Source organism: Balaenoptera physalus, assembly GCF_965194825.1.
Source record: "Balaenoptera physalus genome assembly, chromosome: 12".
NCBI classification, from domain to species: Eukaryota; Metazoa; Chordata; class Mammalia; order Artiodactyla; family Balaenopteridae; genus Balaenoptera; species Balaenoptera physalus.
The window spans coordinates 71,457,684-71,475,206 of NC_138897.1; the positions used below are offsets into that span (position 1 = coordinate 71,457,684).

General features: G+C 42.7%; 1 protein-coding gene across 7 annotated transcripts in view; it reads right to left on the bottom strand.

The window, feature by feature from the left end:
• The window catches only part of SPECC1L (sperm antigen with calponin homology and coiled-coil domains 1 like), a 121,292-nt gene that overhangs the window by 86,313 nt on the left and 17,456 nt on the right, over positions 1–17,523 (bottom strand). For 4 of the 7 annotated variants that reach the window (XM_082416270.1, XM_082416271.1, XM_082416265.1 and 1 more), the window contains one exon: positions 7,280–7,469. In XM_082416270.1, the coding sequence (XP_082272396.1) occupies positions 7,280–7,432 (153 nt within the window). In that variant the 5' untranslated portion in view covers positions 7,433–7,469. Of the gene's footprint in view, positions 1–7,279; positions 7,470–8,376; positions 8,563–17,523 lie in introns of those variants that run through there. The other 3 variants (XM_082416267.1, XM_082416268.1, XM_082416269.1) reach the window with 2 other exon arrangements.

The following is a 17,523-nucleotide window of genomic DNA, read 5'->3' on the forward strand; positions in this document are numbered from 1 at the left end:
GGGGGGCACTTCTCTGACCACATCTCATACAGCTGTGACGCGTGGAACCACGGGAGTGCTTCACGTGTTCACAATGAGTAATTAAACAAACAAGGGTGGGGGGACCCTAAAGTGGAACACGATGGGAACAAATGGACACAACTCCATTTCAAATGAATCATACAACCACATGGGGTTGGGATGGGGGCAATCAAGTATCTTTTGAACACACTATTTTGACCATAAACCCTCAAACTCTCAAGCTAAATACAAAAAAGTATAAATTCTGAATTCCAGCTGGTAGAATTGTTTTTTGCAGTGGTAACAGTAAGCAAATCTGTATTTTCTGTATATTCTAGGAATGAGAAAATAAACAAATCTATTATAGATAACCAATGCCACTGTCAGAGGAAGAGGGATTACAATTATGGAAAGTGCAAAGGCTACTAGCAACTTTGTGTAGTAACTGGAATTGGAAGTATCAGTGTGAACTCTGAGGTTTTAATGTGTATGGAGAGAAGCAGATACAGAAATTGGTACAGATATGCATGTACACATGTGTGCGTGCTCCTACCTCTGTCTGCTAAAAGGGCTTAGAAACAATATGTGCAAAAGCCATGAGCACACCTAGCTTCCAGATGGTTTAAATTCTAGTCCCCACTGAAAAGATCAAGGCCTCCTTGAAGACAAGGCTGCTTCTACGGCTGGGGCTGGAAAAGCAGGATATTTACTGTGCCAGAAATTAAGAAATTGCTCAGAGAATACGAGGAACATGTCAGAAGGACACAAGAGCCAGCTTGAAGGGACTCCCACCGGCCAAACTGGGGACAATCTGAGCATCAAAATAAATGATGCTAACAGTTTACAGCCCACTAAAGAAGAACCCATGAATCCACACTAATATAAATGATTACACAAATGGGAGAAAAGTAAAAAAACTCTTCCTTATAGTAGAATGCTGACTAATAAATGTAGAAAGAATGATGGAATTATAAAATTACCACTTGGCAAAAATCATAGTAATAATCATAGTAATAATTGATTCTGGAAAGAATTACTAAAAATTGCTAAAACTAACGTGAAAGTTTGATGAGAGAGAGGATATTTACAGTGTCGAAGTATTTTCGACAAGATACTTATTTTTACAAAAGGCAACATAGTAACCTGATAGTGGAGGAACCTAGCAGACACCACCTTCACCAAGTTATCATCACCAGGAACACTGACACCACACACCACGTGCCTCTGGAAATGCTGCACCTAGGACGCCCAGCTTCTGTGGGACTCCTGCGGGACCCTGCAGCCCCAGCCTACGGAAACACTGACAAACCCAAACGTGGAGGACAGTCAGCCAAACAAACGGGGCTACATGCTTTAGTAAATCTCAAGGTCCTAAAAGACAAAGACTGAGGAACTATTCCAAATTTAAGGAGAATGAAGAACAGCTATATGCAATTCACGACCCCGGACTGAATCCTGGACCAGAAAAAAATTTTTCTTCTTTTTTTGCTAAAGTGGACATTAGCACAATTGGTGAAATTTAACTAAAGTCTACAGATCAGATACTAGCATTTTATCAATGTTCATTTCCAGATGTTATCATTGTACTATGGTTATAAGAGAATGATCTTGTTTTTTAAGGAAATACACACTGAAATATTCAGCAGTAAAGGAGCATTAGCTCTACAATTTACATTTAAACAGATCAAGAAAAAAATTATGTATTTCTGGGGGCTTCCCTGGTGGCTCAGTGGTTAAGAATCCGCCTGCCAATGGAGGGGACACAGGTTTGAGCCCTGGTCCGGGACGATCCCACATGCCACGGAGCAACTAAGCCCATGTTCCACAACTACTGACCCTGTGCTCTAAGAGTCCGTGAGCCACAACTACTGAGTCCGTGTGCCACAACTACTGAAGCCCACGCGCCTACACCCCGAGCTCTACAACAAGAGAAGCCACCGCAATGAGAAGCCCACGCACCACAATGAAGAGTAGCCCCCACTCACTGCAACTAGAGAAAGCCTGTGCACAGCAACGAAGACCCAACGCAGCCAAATAATTAATTAATTAATTAATTAATTAATTAAAACAGAAAGAAGCAGAAAGAGAAGGCACAGAGTAGGAGAATATATGTACAACGCATATAAATGACAAAGTGTTCACGTCTAGAATAGGTAAAGAACGATAAATCAGTACAAAGAAACACACTGCACCACCTCAGCCACTAGGACGGCTACTATCAAAAAACAGAAAAAACAAGTGCTTGCAAGGATTAGCAAAAGGGGAACCCTTGTGCACTGCTGGTGGGAATATAAAATGGTGCAGGTGCTGTGGAAAACAGTATGGTTGGTCTTCAAAAATTAAAAATCAAACTACCATACAACCCCACAATTCCACTTCTGGGTATATACCCAAAAGAATTGAAAGCAGGGTCTCTAAGAGATATTTGCACACCCATGTTCACAGCTATTATTCACAATAGCCAAAAGGTAGAAGCAACCCAAGTATCTGCTGATGGAAGCATGGATAAACAAAGTGTGATCTATACATACAGTGGAGTATTATTCAGCCTTAAAAAGGAAGGAAATTCTGCAATATGCTACAACGTAGATGACTCTGAAGACATTTTGCTATGGTAAATAGGCCAGTCACAAAAAGACAAATACTGTGTAATTCTACCCACATGAAGTACTCAGAGTAGTCAGACTCACAGAGACAGAGAGTGGAATGGTGGTTGCCAGGGACTGGGAGGAGGAAATGGGGAGTTAGTGTTCAATGGGGACAGAGTCTCAGTCTGGGAAAATGAAAAAGTTTTGAAGATGGACGGTGGTGACAGTTACTCAGCAGTGTGAATGTACTTAATGCCACAAAACTGTACACTTAACAATGGTTAAGATGATAAATGTTATGTGTGTTTTACCACACATACACACACACACACACAAAAGTTGAGGAAAAAAAGACACCACAGTAAAAATATAGGCAAGTGATTTGAACAGGCACTTCACATAAGAGAATATCTAAATGTCCACTAAACACTTAAAAATAAGACATGAAAAGCTGCTTAATTTCATTGATAACAACGCAAATGCAAATTAAAGCCACTTTATAACGCCTCTATGAATGTTTACAATGAAAAGAGTAATGTAAGTGCAGGTGAGGATGTGGGGCATCCCAGAGTAACCCCTTTAGGAAATGACTGGTTATCTACCTATGAAAGGTGAACGCCATGCACCCTACAACCCAGCAATTTCACTCCTGCTTATGGAGTCAACAGAAATGGGTGTACCTGCATATAAAAGACGTGTGTAGGATGTTCATAACAGTACTATGACTAATAGCCCCAAAGGAAACTCCAGATAGATGTCCATCAAGGGCAGAAGAGGTCTACGGCTTGTGGACATTCCACGGTTAGTAATCAGCAAGGAGGAGCTGCTTACACATGAATGTATATACAAAACAGACAGACTCACAGACATAGAAAACAAACTTATGGTTACCAAAGTGGAAGGTGGCAGGGGGGTGGATAAATTAGGAGTACGGGATTAACAGATACACACTACTATACATAAAATAAGCAACAAGGATTTACTACAGCACAGGGAACTATAATCAATATTTTGTAAGACCTATAATGGAAAATAATCTAAAAAAATATATAATATAGATGAATCACTTTGTTGTACACCTGAAACTAACGCAATATTGTAAATCAATTATACGTCAATTAAAAAAAAAAAAGGGAGGAGCTGCTGCTATAGGCAACAACAGAGATGAATATCATGACCTAAACAGAGTTAAGGAAACCAGACACACATAAAAAGAACTTCATGTCCAAAACATCTTTATAAAGATCCAAAACTGGCAAAATGAATCTTGGGGGCTAGAAGTTAGGGTGGTAGTTACTTCCGGAGAGGAAGGAAAAGGGCAGTGATGAAGAGGGCACAGAGGGGTCGGGGGGGAGGCCACTGAGGTGCAGGCAGGCTCTGCTTCCTGACCTGGCTGTTGGCCCAGGGTACATTCACCCCTCACTAAGCCCAATACAGATGCTTTGTGAACTTCTCTGGGTGTATGTTCTACTTTATCAGAAAAGTAAAAACAAAACAAGAAACAACTCTGCACTTTCCAACTTGCCTTTTACAGGAAGGCTCTGATACTTTTTTCTGTTTTAATTTTTGTTACACAGTTCTATAAATACATGTGCATTCCCACATGTAAACATCCTCCATCAGCAACAGTCCAAAAAACGAAATTGATGAAGGAATAGATTTTTAGCCTACTTTTTAATAACAGGTGCAAAACACAAATCATTTGGTAAAAACATACAGATACAAATAACGAAATAATACAACCAAAGAATACATGCTTCTCCAGGTAAAGTCCAAGTTTCATAGTCTGCATCTCCACCTCATAATTTAAGATTAGTTTAAAATTTCTACCTTCCATGTTTCAGAGATGGATTACTCAGTCAAACTGTGAACTAACTTTTACACTGAAAAGGTATGATCACAAATCATCATTGAGAATCATCAATTATTTAGATAAACCCTAACTTATTAACTCTCATCTATCAAGTTTTAGAAAAAAGTATCCCCAGGACAATGAAAAAGTGTACTACTTCTAAAGGATTAAGTGTGGACAGCCGGAAAGTGCAGGCATGTAGGAGACCACCTCTACCTGGAAATAACCCTCTCTGCTGGCTGTGACAAAGAAGAATGACCCACACAAAGGCCCAAGCCAGATGTTACAGCTACTCACAGAAATAGGACCAATTTCCTCCAAACATGCTGGGAACAGCCGTAGTGCTTCTTTTCATGTTTACAGAAGCTCCATTCAGACTCAGAAAGGTCCTTCCCTACATCTCACTAGACCTAGCTGCAAACAACATTTGAAATGAGAGGTAAAGAAACACATATCCTTGGGGATTCCCTGGAGGTCCAGTGGTTAGGACTCGGCGCTTTCAATGCCAGGGCTGGGTTCAATCCTTGGTTGCAGCCAAAAAAAGAAACACATATCCCTGTACCCTGCCAAGTGTAAGAAAAGTGTTGGTGTTATGTGAATCCTGCGCAGTGACAGACACCGCGTGGGTGTCCACGAGAGTGGATGTGTGGACACGGTGTCTCAATGATTAAAAGCCAAATGCTTCATTTTTCTGGTAATCATCAAGGCTCCATCAGTTACAGAATTCAAGTTGTGGGATGTGACCATATGCTAGAGAAGCACAGTGAAATATGGAAACTTAGAAAAATAAAATAACAAGTTTGTGGGTTCCCTAGGTCCTTTCGCTTTTTCCAATTTTTCTATCATTTTCACTATTTTCTTCTTTCCTTATCTTCTTACTCTAATTTCTATTCAATGACTTTTTCCCCCTCCTTTTTTAAGTAAAAGCACTTGCTCCAGTTGAGGTAAAGTGTTCCCAAATAGTTTCACCTCTTCTATGACCCTCCCCACTCCACACACACACACACACACACACACACACACACACACGCACGCACACACAGAACTACTTAAATCAGCCAACTCAGCAAAGCCATGGACAGCTGGCACAGAGCAGGGATACGGTTCTGCCTTACAATGAAGAAGTACTCACTGCTCAAGACTAGGCTGCCATCGACTCAGGATACATGCTTTGGAAGACCTGACATGCTGCTCAGGGCACGCTCCGGAGTGAATCTCAGAGACACTGCCTGCCAGCGAGGAGGAGGCAACAAGGCAGGCAGTAGTGCCCACCCCGTGCCAACGCTTCAGCCTGCTCCTCCAGCCCCGTAAGTCACGGGTCACCCAGGCACACAGGCGCTCCACTCTGAAAACAGGCGAGCAACTGAGTGAACAGCTGGGGCAGAAAATACCAGCTTTCTTACACGAGAGAGAGGCAGCACTGCCACCAAGGAAATTGCTCAGCGTGCTGATTCAGACTAACGGAAGTAGGGCAAAGGTCTACTCCTGGTATCACCCTCCAGGCCGCAGGATGACACCCAGCTGCTCATCAGGGATGTAGCAAGGAGAAAATCTGGTGGCATCTCCAAGCCCACAGAGTAAGTATGCATTCAGTTTCGACAACCCTGGAATAGAAAAACCAGCATTTCCTGCTAGGTCTTTCAACACATATAAGGAAGTCCCTCATCAGCTGCTCCTGTGAGGTGCTTCTTAAAATAATTAAGTCACATCTGTAAAGCCTTTCCTGGACAAAAGGCTTCTGAACAGATTGCGTTTCAGGTACTTCTTCGTTCCTCCCTATCAGACAAGCAAAAACTCTCTCCAGGTTTTCTCCATGGAGTCAAAGTTTCTACCCCAAAACACCAAACCTCAAAACAAGCAAGCAAAGAACAAATAAATGAATTCTGGACTGAGAAAGACTGGAAAAAGACCATGTGCATCTCTGTCCAGTGAACCTAAGACTTGACCAGCAGAAAAATGGCCCAGAGTCATCTCAACACAGACACTGAGAACACCCATGGGAAGCCTGCTACTGTCAGGAATCAATCCTGAGCTGCAGGAAGTTTCCAGAGCTAACCAGGAAAAACCCTACTGCCAGTCCCTTACAAAGCCCTTGCTGTGAGCCAGGCCCTGCGCCGTCCTCTTTCCTACACCCTCACTTCCATCCTGACCGCAGCCCTAGGATGCACATGCCCAGCCTGGGCCTGTCTGCTCCCGAAGCCCGGGATCTAACGTACCACTACCTTTTACTAACAAGAACTAAACTAGCCTCTAAAGAAAGGAGTGTAACAAGAAAACTAGTTATGCTCTGACTAAATTAATATCACCCAATTTTGCCTGGGATTAATACTGGATCAGTTGTCAAAAAACAAGTAACAGTTTATGGTAACAGTGTAGGGGGGTGGGTGGGAATAAAAACCCCTGTTCAGGGGTTTCAGGAATGTCATACTGGCCGTCCTTTAAGACCTCACGCACATGCTCTTTTCATTAAGCCTTCTCGGGCAGAAACAATATTTTCCTACTTGAAACTGTTTACGCTACTCTCCTGCTCTCCCAGGGCATCTGACTTTTTTTTCACTTGTATTTTAGTTGTTCGTGCAAGTGACTTGCCTCCATCCTTTCCTCCACAAGCTCCTTGAAGGCAGGCTCTCCCACACCGGCACAGCGATTTGCTCACAAGTAAGCCTGCTACTTGGTTTCGTTCGTAAAGACCGACGAAACACCAATTAAGTTCACCACACCATGAACTCTCTTTGAAGAGGGTGAATCCTAAATAACGTTTATGTGATAAATCAAACATCATATGAAGACTCACTCCTCCTACAATTCGTCACATATTTAAACAGAACCACGTAAATACCTTTGACAACGAAGCTGCTGTTCCAGGCTTTACGAGTTTGCCTCCTGCAGATGCTGAAGAGCTGTTTTCGGGTTTCGTTTTGTCTGCTGTTTGCACTTTGCTTATCCCAGACACCTTAGGCACTGAGCCAACACTCCTGCTTGTTTTCTTCATTCTGGGCTGCCTCTTCGTGATGCATTTACAAGCAAATCTGTGGAGAGAAATGGCATTATACCGAGAACAAAACTGTAAGAAAGCTCTTTAAAAATTTGTCTTTGAAGGATCTTACCATGAACTAAATAAAAATGTTTGAAAGTTGGATGTCGCTACAGAAAATAAAGGATGAAAAATTCTTAGACTTATTAATCAGAATGCACCCTGTTTTCAAGGCTTCCTTCTTGAACACTACTAACTTGAAATTATTTTGTGCATTCTAGTTCTCTCAGTAAAAAGAATATCCTACATCTCTAACAGAACTGGCTAACACACAGTACATTTAGTGAAGCAATAATCATCCTGGCACTTGAGAATGAGCCACTTTGCAGGTCTCTAAGGTGATCACACTTTCCAAATTATCCAGCACAGTCCTAATTTCAAATATTTGTTGTGATATTTCCACATAAACCAACAAAACAGCCCAGAAACTCCAACATTCAGGATCTAAATATATTTCCCAGTATATCTCTTTTATCAAGAGGAAGCATCAAAATGTCTTATAAGAATATAAGCCTCAATATTTGGTTCAGAAAGTAAGGGCACTCTTTTACACCCTTAAAACCACGACAGCAAACCTTTTGCCTAAGTGGAACAGACTCGATTTCAAGCTTAGAGGACCTGGAATAACACTGGCCACACACAGAACTACGGCCAGAAAAACCCTTCAACATACCTCTATTAGCTGAGCTAGAAAAGCAGTCTCTACAGTAGTATCATGTTTGGAAAGACACATTGGCCTGGTCTGGGTAAAGTAAATAATACGACTAAAGAAAATGAAAGCCTACTGTGAACGTAAGGAAGTTTATGTACGATGATGCTGAGAAACTACACTGAGCACAAAAAAGAAGTTGGTCTATTTTAGAAAGATTTCTACACACTAATAAAAATAAAGAGAAACTTACAGAATAGCCTTTTGGAAAAGAAAAGGCTCATTCCAATAGCTTCAATGAACACTTCACCTAGACTGTGCTTGAACGCTCCAGATTTATCTTGCCTGACGTAACACAAACTGTACCAACTGGTTTGGTGGCAGAACAGTGAGACAGGAGGGCAAAGGGGGCTCCGCTCCACCCTCACCGTGATAAGACCTCGGAGCAAAAAGAACACTGTTATTGACACCAAGCAAAACACAGCGAGACCTCAGTCTCCTCTCCAGACTTCTCCCAACTTCCTGGTTCTTCCTTCCAGAAAATGCTGTACTTGGTGACAATCAAATCACCCGTCTGCTTGCCCTGAAGCCTTCTGCTTTCTACTTCCCTTCCCATTGGAGCACTCAGCCCAGAGTTGGCACTCCCTCTAGTTTAGCTCCACCAAGCTGCTCCTTATAGGTTCCCAGAGGACACTGAAAATGACCAAGACAGACAGGAGCGGCTTCCCACAACACGTGCACCACAGTTATGCTGATCCCTGCCAACCGGCAACTTTGTGCTTTTCTACCTGTAAAATTAAGGAATTAGATTGGACCCATCACTAAGTTGATTTTGTAGAAAAATCAAGTTCCTAAGAATCTTTCCTTCAACGTCTCACTTTCCCTTTGTATTTATCTTTTTTCTAAGTCTCATATCTTGTAAATGGCTCCCCAAAGTTTCTTTCTTCTCTGCTCCAAATTCCACGCCTGCACTCCTTCCTACACCACTCAGACCCTCTCCCATTCCCTGCCTACTCCTCCAGCTGCTGTCAAATTAACTTTTTCTAGACCAGCACAATCCAACAGAACTTACTGCAACTATGAAAATGTTTTATATCCATCTGTGCTATCCGAAATACAGTAGCCACTAGCCACTTGTGGCTACTGAGCACTTGAAATGTGGCTAGTGTGACTGAGGAACTAAAATTTAAATTTTATTTAATTTTAGTTTTTTTAAATTTAAAGGTACATGGTAGACACCATACTGGACAACGTAATAGACTGTCCCTTTCCTGCTGCTGTCTCTGTCCCAGAGTTAAAACCTAATGAACTACGACTTCCCTCCCACTAGGGTGGCTATAATCAAAAAGATAGATGGTAACAAATGTTAGAGAGGACGTGGAGTAATTGGAACCCTCAAGCACTGCTGGCACAAATGCAAAATGGTGCAGCCACTTTGGAAGATAGTCTGGCAGTTCCTCAAGTGGTTAAACACGGAGTTACTAGGACTTCCCTGGTGGCACAGTGGTTAAGAATCCGCCTGCTGGGCTTCCCTGGTGGCTCAGTGGTTAAGGATCCGTCTGCCAATGCAGGGGAAACTCAAGCCCTGGTCCAGGAAGATCCCACATGCCACGGCGCAACTAAGCCCATGAGCCACAACTACTGAGCCTACGCTCTAGAGCCCGCGAGCCACAACTACTGAGCCTGCGGACCACAACTACCAAAGCCCACACGCCTAGAGCCCATGCTCTGCAACAAGAGAAGCCACTGCAATGAGGAGCCCACGCAACGCAACGAAGAGTAGCCCCCACTCACCACAACTAGAGAAAGCTTGCGTGCAGCAACGAAGACCCAATGCAGCCAAAAATAAATAAATAAATAAATTTATAAAAATAATAAAATAAAATAAATATGAATTTTGACACGTAACTGTTCAAGCCAGACTATACTAGGAATAAAACAGTCAGAAATGCACAGCTCTAAGTTGAATCACTGTGAATCTGACAGTTACAAACAGTGTTGACTTGGGCACGAGGTCCTGGCAACTCAGATACATGCCATCTCCATGCACGCTCTCCAGAATGTGATTTTCTAAAAGGGGGAACCACGCTTGGTGTGACGGCTCATCTTATGTCAACCTGACTGAGCCGCAGGGCACCCACACATTTTGTCAAACAGTATTCTGGGTGTGAGGGTGTTTCTGATTGAGATTAATGATTGAATTCATACGCTGGGTGAAGCAGGTGTTCTCCCTAATGTGGGCGGGCCTCATCCAACTAATCGAAGACCTGAATAGAACAAAAAGGCTGGAGTCCGAGGGGACTCTTCCTGACTGACTTCTTGAGTTGGGATGTCAGTCTTTTCCTGGCTTTGGACTCCAACTCTCAGACTGGAACTTAGGCTAGTGGCTCTCCGGGGGCCCCAGCCTACCAACTGCAGATCTTGGGACTCCTCAGCCCCCATATGCATGTGAGCCAACTCCTTATAATAAGGTTGGTTCCGTCCTATTGGTTCCATCTCTCTGGAGAACCCTAATATACTTCATAGCTGAGAACAAAACAATTTCTCCTCAGTGTCTACAGTAACTACAACCCTGGAAAATTCCATATATACCAGAAAGTATGTTAAAAAAAATGCTTTCTTTGTGTAAGATGGAATAAGGTTCTAGGCTCAGTCATAAACAGGTTTTTTTTATCCACATAAATTATTCAGAAAGATATTCCAAAGTTTTGCAGATCTCAGGATAAGTTTTCATTCTGCAGAACTGTCACTTCATTGAGTCTAGAATTCCAGGGCCCCTACCTATTAAATATCAACAGTCTCTACCAACCATTGAGACAGTCAAAAAAGCTTCCACAATTTTCTAAAATGACCCCTATTAAGGACAACGATCCTCCAAAACAGGTGGTAATTCACCAGAGACCTTGGCCCCCCGCACCAGGTTAAGGAGCAGGAATTGTTGGCCCAGACCCTCCCTGGAGCCCCAGGCCTGGGAGAGATGCGGAGTGGAGGGAGAGGACAACACAGCATGCAGCACTTCCAGGGTCTGAAAGCTTCGAAAGGAGTGCGATGGAAGTTACCACTACACCTCCCCGGCCTGCACGAGGGTGTCACATAGGCACCCACCACCACCTCTAGTCCAGTGAAATCAAGGTGTGGGGGGGAATAAAAAGTAGCTCTCCTCACAAAAACAGGATGGATGCTGTCTCTCTACATACGCTAAGAATAATCTCAAATAACAATAATCCAAGGAGTGTGTCACATGTATTTCTCAAATAATATTTCTTAAGATATTAAATATTTCTGAAAACAAAAACATTGAAATATATGCACTGCTCCCCAAATAGGGAAAGACACTGAAGGCTGAGAGCCCCTCCCACGGACAGGCATCATGCCCCAGCTGCGCCACACCCAGCACAGGTCCCTGAATCTCCACAGGTGGGCGCTGATGATGTAACTCTCCCTGGGTCAACCATTCTTTAGTGACAGTAGTCTCAATCCAAACCCCACACCCTGCCCGCCAATCCATATGGCCTCCAATGCAACCATACACAAGCACGTCCTCAGAAACCGGCAATTTTTATCTCAATGAAGATTTCACAAGAGATGAACAAAATGTAACAACACTAAAATTATACTGCTCAATCTGCCCCTTCTAGACTTACGTACTTGTCCTATCGGTCAGTGCTGGTACTCCTGACCAATATTTTTCATTTTGAAGGTGCTAATTACCATGTTATTTAATATAAAATCTACCTTTTGGACAGATTTTAGAAAACTTATTACCAGGTCTAAATCAGTATGTATTATGTTACAGCTGTAAAAGTAAAAACCTTAGCTATAATCATATTCATTTATAGAGGGCTGCTACTTTTTTATTTAAAATAATTGTTAGGCAAGGGCAGAGACACAACTGCTCTCATTTACACAAATAAGCTTGCATTCAGTGAGAAGGCTGCAATCTGGGTGGCTGGACCTCTTACCAGGATGTCCCAGTACAGGATTTACAGCTCTAGGAGCCCTGCCTAAAGCTAATTACACAGCCGCAGCCACACAGGAAGCTTGAGTTTCCTTTACATGTATAAGGAGATCACATAAGGAAAACAAAGGGCCATCTCTTACCTTCCACATATGGCAGGTAAAATACTATCTAAAAATCAAACCACAGACTCTTAAAAATGGAAAATATCTTGGAGGTCCCTTATAGGAAACCCCACATGCAGCACCACTGACAAAAAATGGAGCATACTGACTACTAAGTTAGGAAGCAAGTCATTACTTGCTTAACAGTCACTGAACACTTATTTTGTGCCAAGACAGCCAAACGCCAATTCTCTGGGAAGCTAGTGAAACAAGGATAAATAAATAGATGGACATCCTAAGCTGATTAAGACAAAAATACCTACTTTCCAGGGGCTCACAGTCTAGGGGAAGAATGAGGTGCATAAGTGAACAGGTCTCCATCCTTGATGAATCTACTGCAAACATGAGGGACATACATGTACAAGGTATGGTGGGAGCAGGGGACATCGTCCCTGGTTCTGCCCTTGCAGAACAGGAAGGGAGGTACAGGTCAGAGGTGTAAGAAAGCACGGGGCCCCTGAAGACCTGGGCCTGCTCAAACAGAGAAACGTCACAGTGACGACCAGCGGGGAAGGGCTTCGGTCTGACACACAGCACTGAGGGCTGAAGACAGTGCCGCCCTGATTGGATGTGTCCTTCCTGAAGAGAAACCTGGTGCTGCAGAGGATGGACTGAAGGACACCATATGGGGGCTCGGGGAGAGGGGCCAGAAGGGCATCTCCTTCCCTGTAACTCCTTTCCTCTGACCTGAATCTGAGCGCCACACTCAAAACAAAAGTACCCTCAGCCCACAGCTCTCCCAGGATCTGAGGACCAGCACAGTGCTTTGATAAGTCTGCCCTTTCCCCCACGTCGGTCTGAGAGTTCCCAGCCCCTACTCCAGACTTCGCACACCTGTGCCATTGGCACAGACAGGAGGAGGACCTGGTCTGCAAGCAGAGTCCAGCCGACTATTACTTTCTCCATCTAGACACTGAACTTCTCAACTTCATCTAAGAAAAAACCCTGTTTGGCCAGGAGCTACCAGAGGCTCCTCCTGAGTTCATGGTTACCTAATACTACAAAGCCTCTTTCACACAAACTGCTGCTAAGCTGCTTTTCTCTTTTTTTCCGGTAACATTTTATTATGAAAATTTCAAACACACAGAAATGTTGAAGAAACTGAACAGTAAATACTCCACTTTTCTCCGTTTCATAGCTGTGTAATTTATATTCTGAAAAAGTTTACACCTATCTGTTAAAATTATCATTTGGTCAAATTCAGCTTAAGGTCCAGCCTTTGAGATATTTTTAAATTCTGACTTCAATTTAAAACCCATTAGTTCTTCTCTAAAAAGCACTGTCTTCAATCTTAAGTCACTTGTCCAACCAGGATCCTCACCTACAATAAAAGGCTGAATTCTAAGGAATCTTGAAGGTACCTCCTGACTCCAAAATCCTTCTAATACACCTCACGCAGCTGATGGTGATGTTACAGGTAGAGAACAGAGCGGTGAACAGGCTCTGTGATGTGTCACCAGACCCCCACCCAATCCCGGGCCTCAAAACAGCAGCACAGCACTGAACTTCAAGTCAGGAGAACTGGGTTCACACTCCAGCTTTGCCACACAAACTGTGACTGCAGGCAAATCACTTCATCACTTCGTATGTTTGCAAATGTTTCCTCTCCTATAAAGAGGAGTTGATAAAACCTAATTTATAGTTATTGTACAAAATAACATGTGTAGACCAACAAAGAGAACAAAAATCCCAACACACTCATTCCAGAAGTTTTTTCACCAGGGCTCAAAGGTCAGAAAAATGGTACAACAATCCAAGATCAGGGATGGCAATTTCTTTCAGTGATTCAGAAACTCCACCCTCCCCAACCATCCACCCATGAAAAGCACACCAATCAAGTTTCAGAAATAATGCCAAGAGGACCTTAAGAATTTATCTTAACTGTCATTATATTGCAACAAGAAGGCTCCTCCCTGAGCGGAGGAGAAGACAGATTGTCCTGGAAACCACAAAGGAGCTCTGAGGCCATCCCTCACCAAGAAGCACCTTCAGCCCTGGCACAGTGCGGGACAGGAGCCCTTGGTGTTAACTACAGGGGTGGTCCCTAATCCTCCCACCTGTAGACACACAAGGATCCTGATTGGTCACCACTTCTTCCTTTGAACTCCTCCATGCACCTCCTATTCACCTCCAAGTAGAATCATTTGTCCCCTCTGTTACACTAAATGTATTGCTATTTAAAACTATTTAAATAGAATTGTGGGGACTTCCCTGGCGGGGCAGCGGTTAAGACTCTGGGCTTCCACTGCAGGGGGCACGGGTTGATCCCTTGTCATCAGGGAACTAAGATTCCACATACTGGGTGGAGCAGCCAGAAAAAAAAAAAAGAGGAATTGTTATTTAATTGATAACTTTTAAATCCACTGTGCTTATTTACAGTATCTGGAGACTGCCCCACCCACCATGCCTGTTCAAATCTGTATCCCTGGGCAAGTTACTTAACCTCTCTGAAATCTCAGTTTCCTCATATGTAAAATGGGCTGGAAATAATACTCCCTTCCTTATAAGGATTTTGGGAGGATTAAATGAAATAATGAACCTAAAGTGTTTAGCAGGGTGGCCCACAGTAATGATGGCATAAATGTGAGCTATCGTAATCTATAACAACACACTGCATGCCCCAAGTATGACTAATGCTTTATTTAAATAAAAGCAGCAACTCAAAAGACACTCTGTCAGAGAAACCCTCCATAAGGAATGACTAAAGATTATTTTTACTCACTACTTCATTAAATTATACACTGTGGCACATAGATGTCAACAAACAACACTTGCTTCTGGTTCTTTCCCACTGAAAATTACATATCAGGAAACACTGAAAATATACGGTAGGGAGTTCCCTGGAACGCTAATCAGGAGACCTGGATTGTGGTCTCAGGCCTGGCATGCCTGCGTGACCCTGAGCAAGTCATGCTAACTCTGTGAGCCTTGTTTATAGGCGAGGAGGATGGATTAGGATCACTCAAAAATTCAAATATTCTATTTCACAATTTATACCTCAAGAACCAGGAATCAAAACTTTTTTAAAAAAGGAAATTGCTTATTAGCTATGATGTTTTTATGTTTTTGTTATATATTGATAATATTCCACTAAAATTCAAAAAAAGGTTTCAACCAAAGCAATCTAAATACATTTATCTCTTATTTCACAAACTCCATATTCAAAATGTAGGGATCATATTAAAATTTTAAATTAAGAAGAGACTAAAACACTGAGAAGGAATCACACTGTCAAGGGAAAACTGAAATTTAGCAAACTAAATTGGAGTGTGGGGCTTCCCTGGTGGCGCAGTGGTTAAGAATCCACCTGCCAATTCCAGGGACACGGGTTTGAGCCCTGGTCCGGGAAGATCCCACATGCCTCGGAGCAACTAAGCCCATGCGCCACAACTACTGAACCACGTGCCACAACTACTGAAGCCTGTGCGCCTAGAGCCCGTGCTCCACAACAAGAGAAGCCACCACAATGAGAAGGCTGCGCACCTCAACGAAGAGTAGCCCCCGCTCGCTGCAACTAGAGAAAGCCTGTGCACAGCAACAAAGACCCAGCACAGCCAAAAATAAATAAATAAAATAAAATAAATTTAAATAAATAAATAAGAGTCTGTAAGTAAAAGTTGCTACTAAATGGATCAAAACCAATAACCAAAACCAACTGATAAAATCGTGAGTTCTACAAAACCAAACAAAACGTTGAAAAGAAATTCAATGAGAAATGTTTTAATTAAATAAATCATAATGCAATAGACTTCTTATACTGAATTCCTCAACATATACATTTTTTTTAAACTTTCTTATTGTGAATTGCAACACACAACCAGATAGTGCATTTAAAGGTGTACATTTTAAAGACAGACTTGGAGTGGACTCCACTGAAAAAGGCAAGGCTTACTCAGACAAAAGCCTGAGCTTTGCCAGGTCAAAACACTGCACATGTGCAAGTGGGCGTGTATTCAAGGTGCAAGAGACAGAGACATGAAGGAGAGAGGCCAGGGAGATGCCTTCGGGCATGTGATTCTGTGCTTAGCCTGAATCTAAATACAAAAGTCCATTACTGCTCAAAATACTTCCATGCTTACTGACTAAGGAGCTGACTGGCAATTTTTAAAAGCTTATTTTTTATGTCCATTTTTAATTGAAGTATAGTTGCTGTACAACATTATTTAAGTTACAGACGTACAATAGTGATTCACAAGTTTTAAAGGTTATACTCCATTTATAGTTATAAAATGTTGGCTATACTTCCCATATTGTACAATATATCCTTGCAGCTTATTTTATACCTAACAGTTTGTACCTCTTACCCCACTACCCCCATATTGCCCTTCCCCCATCCCTCTCCCCACTGCTAATCAGTGCTTTGTTCTCTATTATCTGTGTCTTTTAAATGTTTATTTTTTATTATAACATGATGTTTTCTCATTTTTAAGACGGATTTTACTTCATGCCTAAAATTGGGTGTGATTATCAACTAATGCGCACATTTAATATGGTGGTTCTACCTGCTCCCAGAAGCCAATGATGCAAACTCTGGCACTGAGGAAAGGCGGCCTTCAGAGGGACTTCTCCACTTCCACCTCCAGCCCCAAGTGTGCACTCCCCTCCAAACACCCTTGCGGCCACAGAAGAAGGAAAAGGAAAAAGCAGTTCCTCTCCAACTTCCACCCCTTCCCGTCAGAGCTACCTCCTCTCTGCCTGGCGACGCTGGGTGAAGGGAGCCTGGGGGCAAATCTACAGGAGAAAGTGCCCAAGTGGACACTGAAGTCGGCCAGAAGGAGGAGATGGCAAGCAGGGCCAACACAGCTCCAAGTGGAAGGACGGGGCAAAGTCAGACCTCACTGGAAAGGGATAAAAAATTGAGTAGGAGATGAAGGAAGAACGTTTCAAAAATTTGGCTTTGTGAAGGGCACACAGTCAGAGGGTAATGAGGAGGGTGAGACACTTTGCTGATGTTGCTATTGTGTAAATGCCAGAGCAAGCTGCCTGGGGGAGGGCGGTGCTGCCCAGCACTAGCACATTTGATTCGAAACCACCCTACGTGCCTTGAAAGGAGGAAGAAACTGAGGCTACAGAAGTAAGGAGTTTGCCCAAAGTCTGAACTCTTTTCACTAAACCACAACTACTGATAGACAGGATACTAGAAAAAAAGAGTTAATTATCAGCAACAAAAATCCAAAAGCGCAATTCTATTTCCCTTTGTTTTGGCCACAGAAAAACCCACTCATACTAATTTATGTTTTCTCTCTATTACTCTGCAAGATTTAACACAAGGAAATAT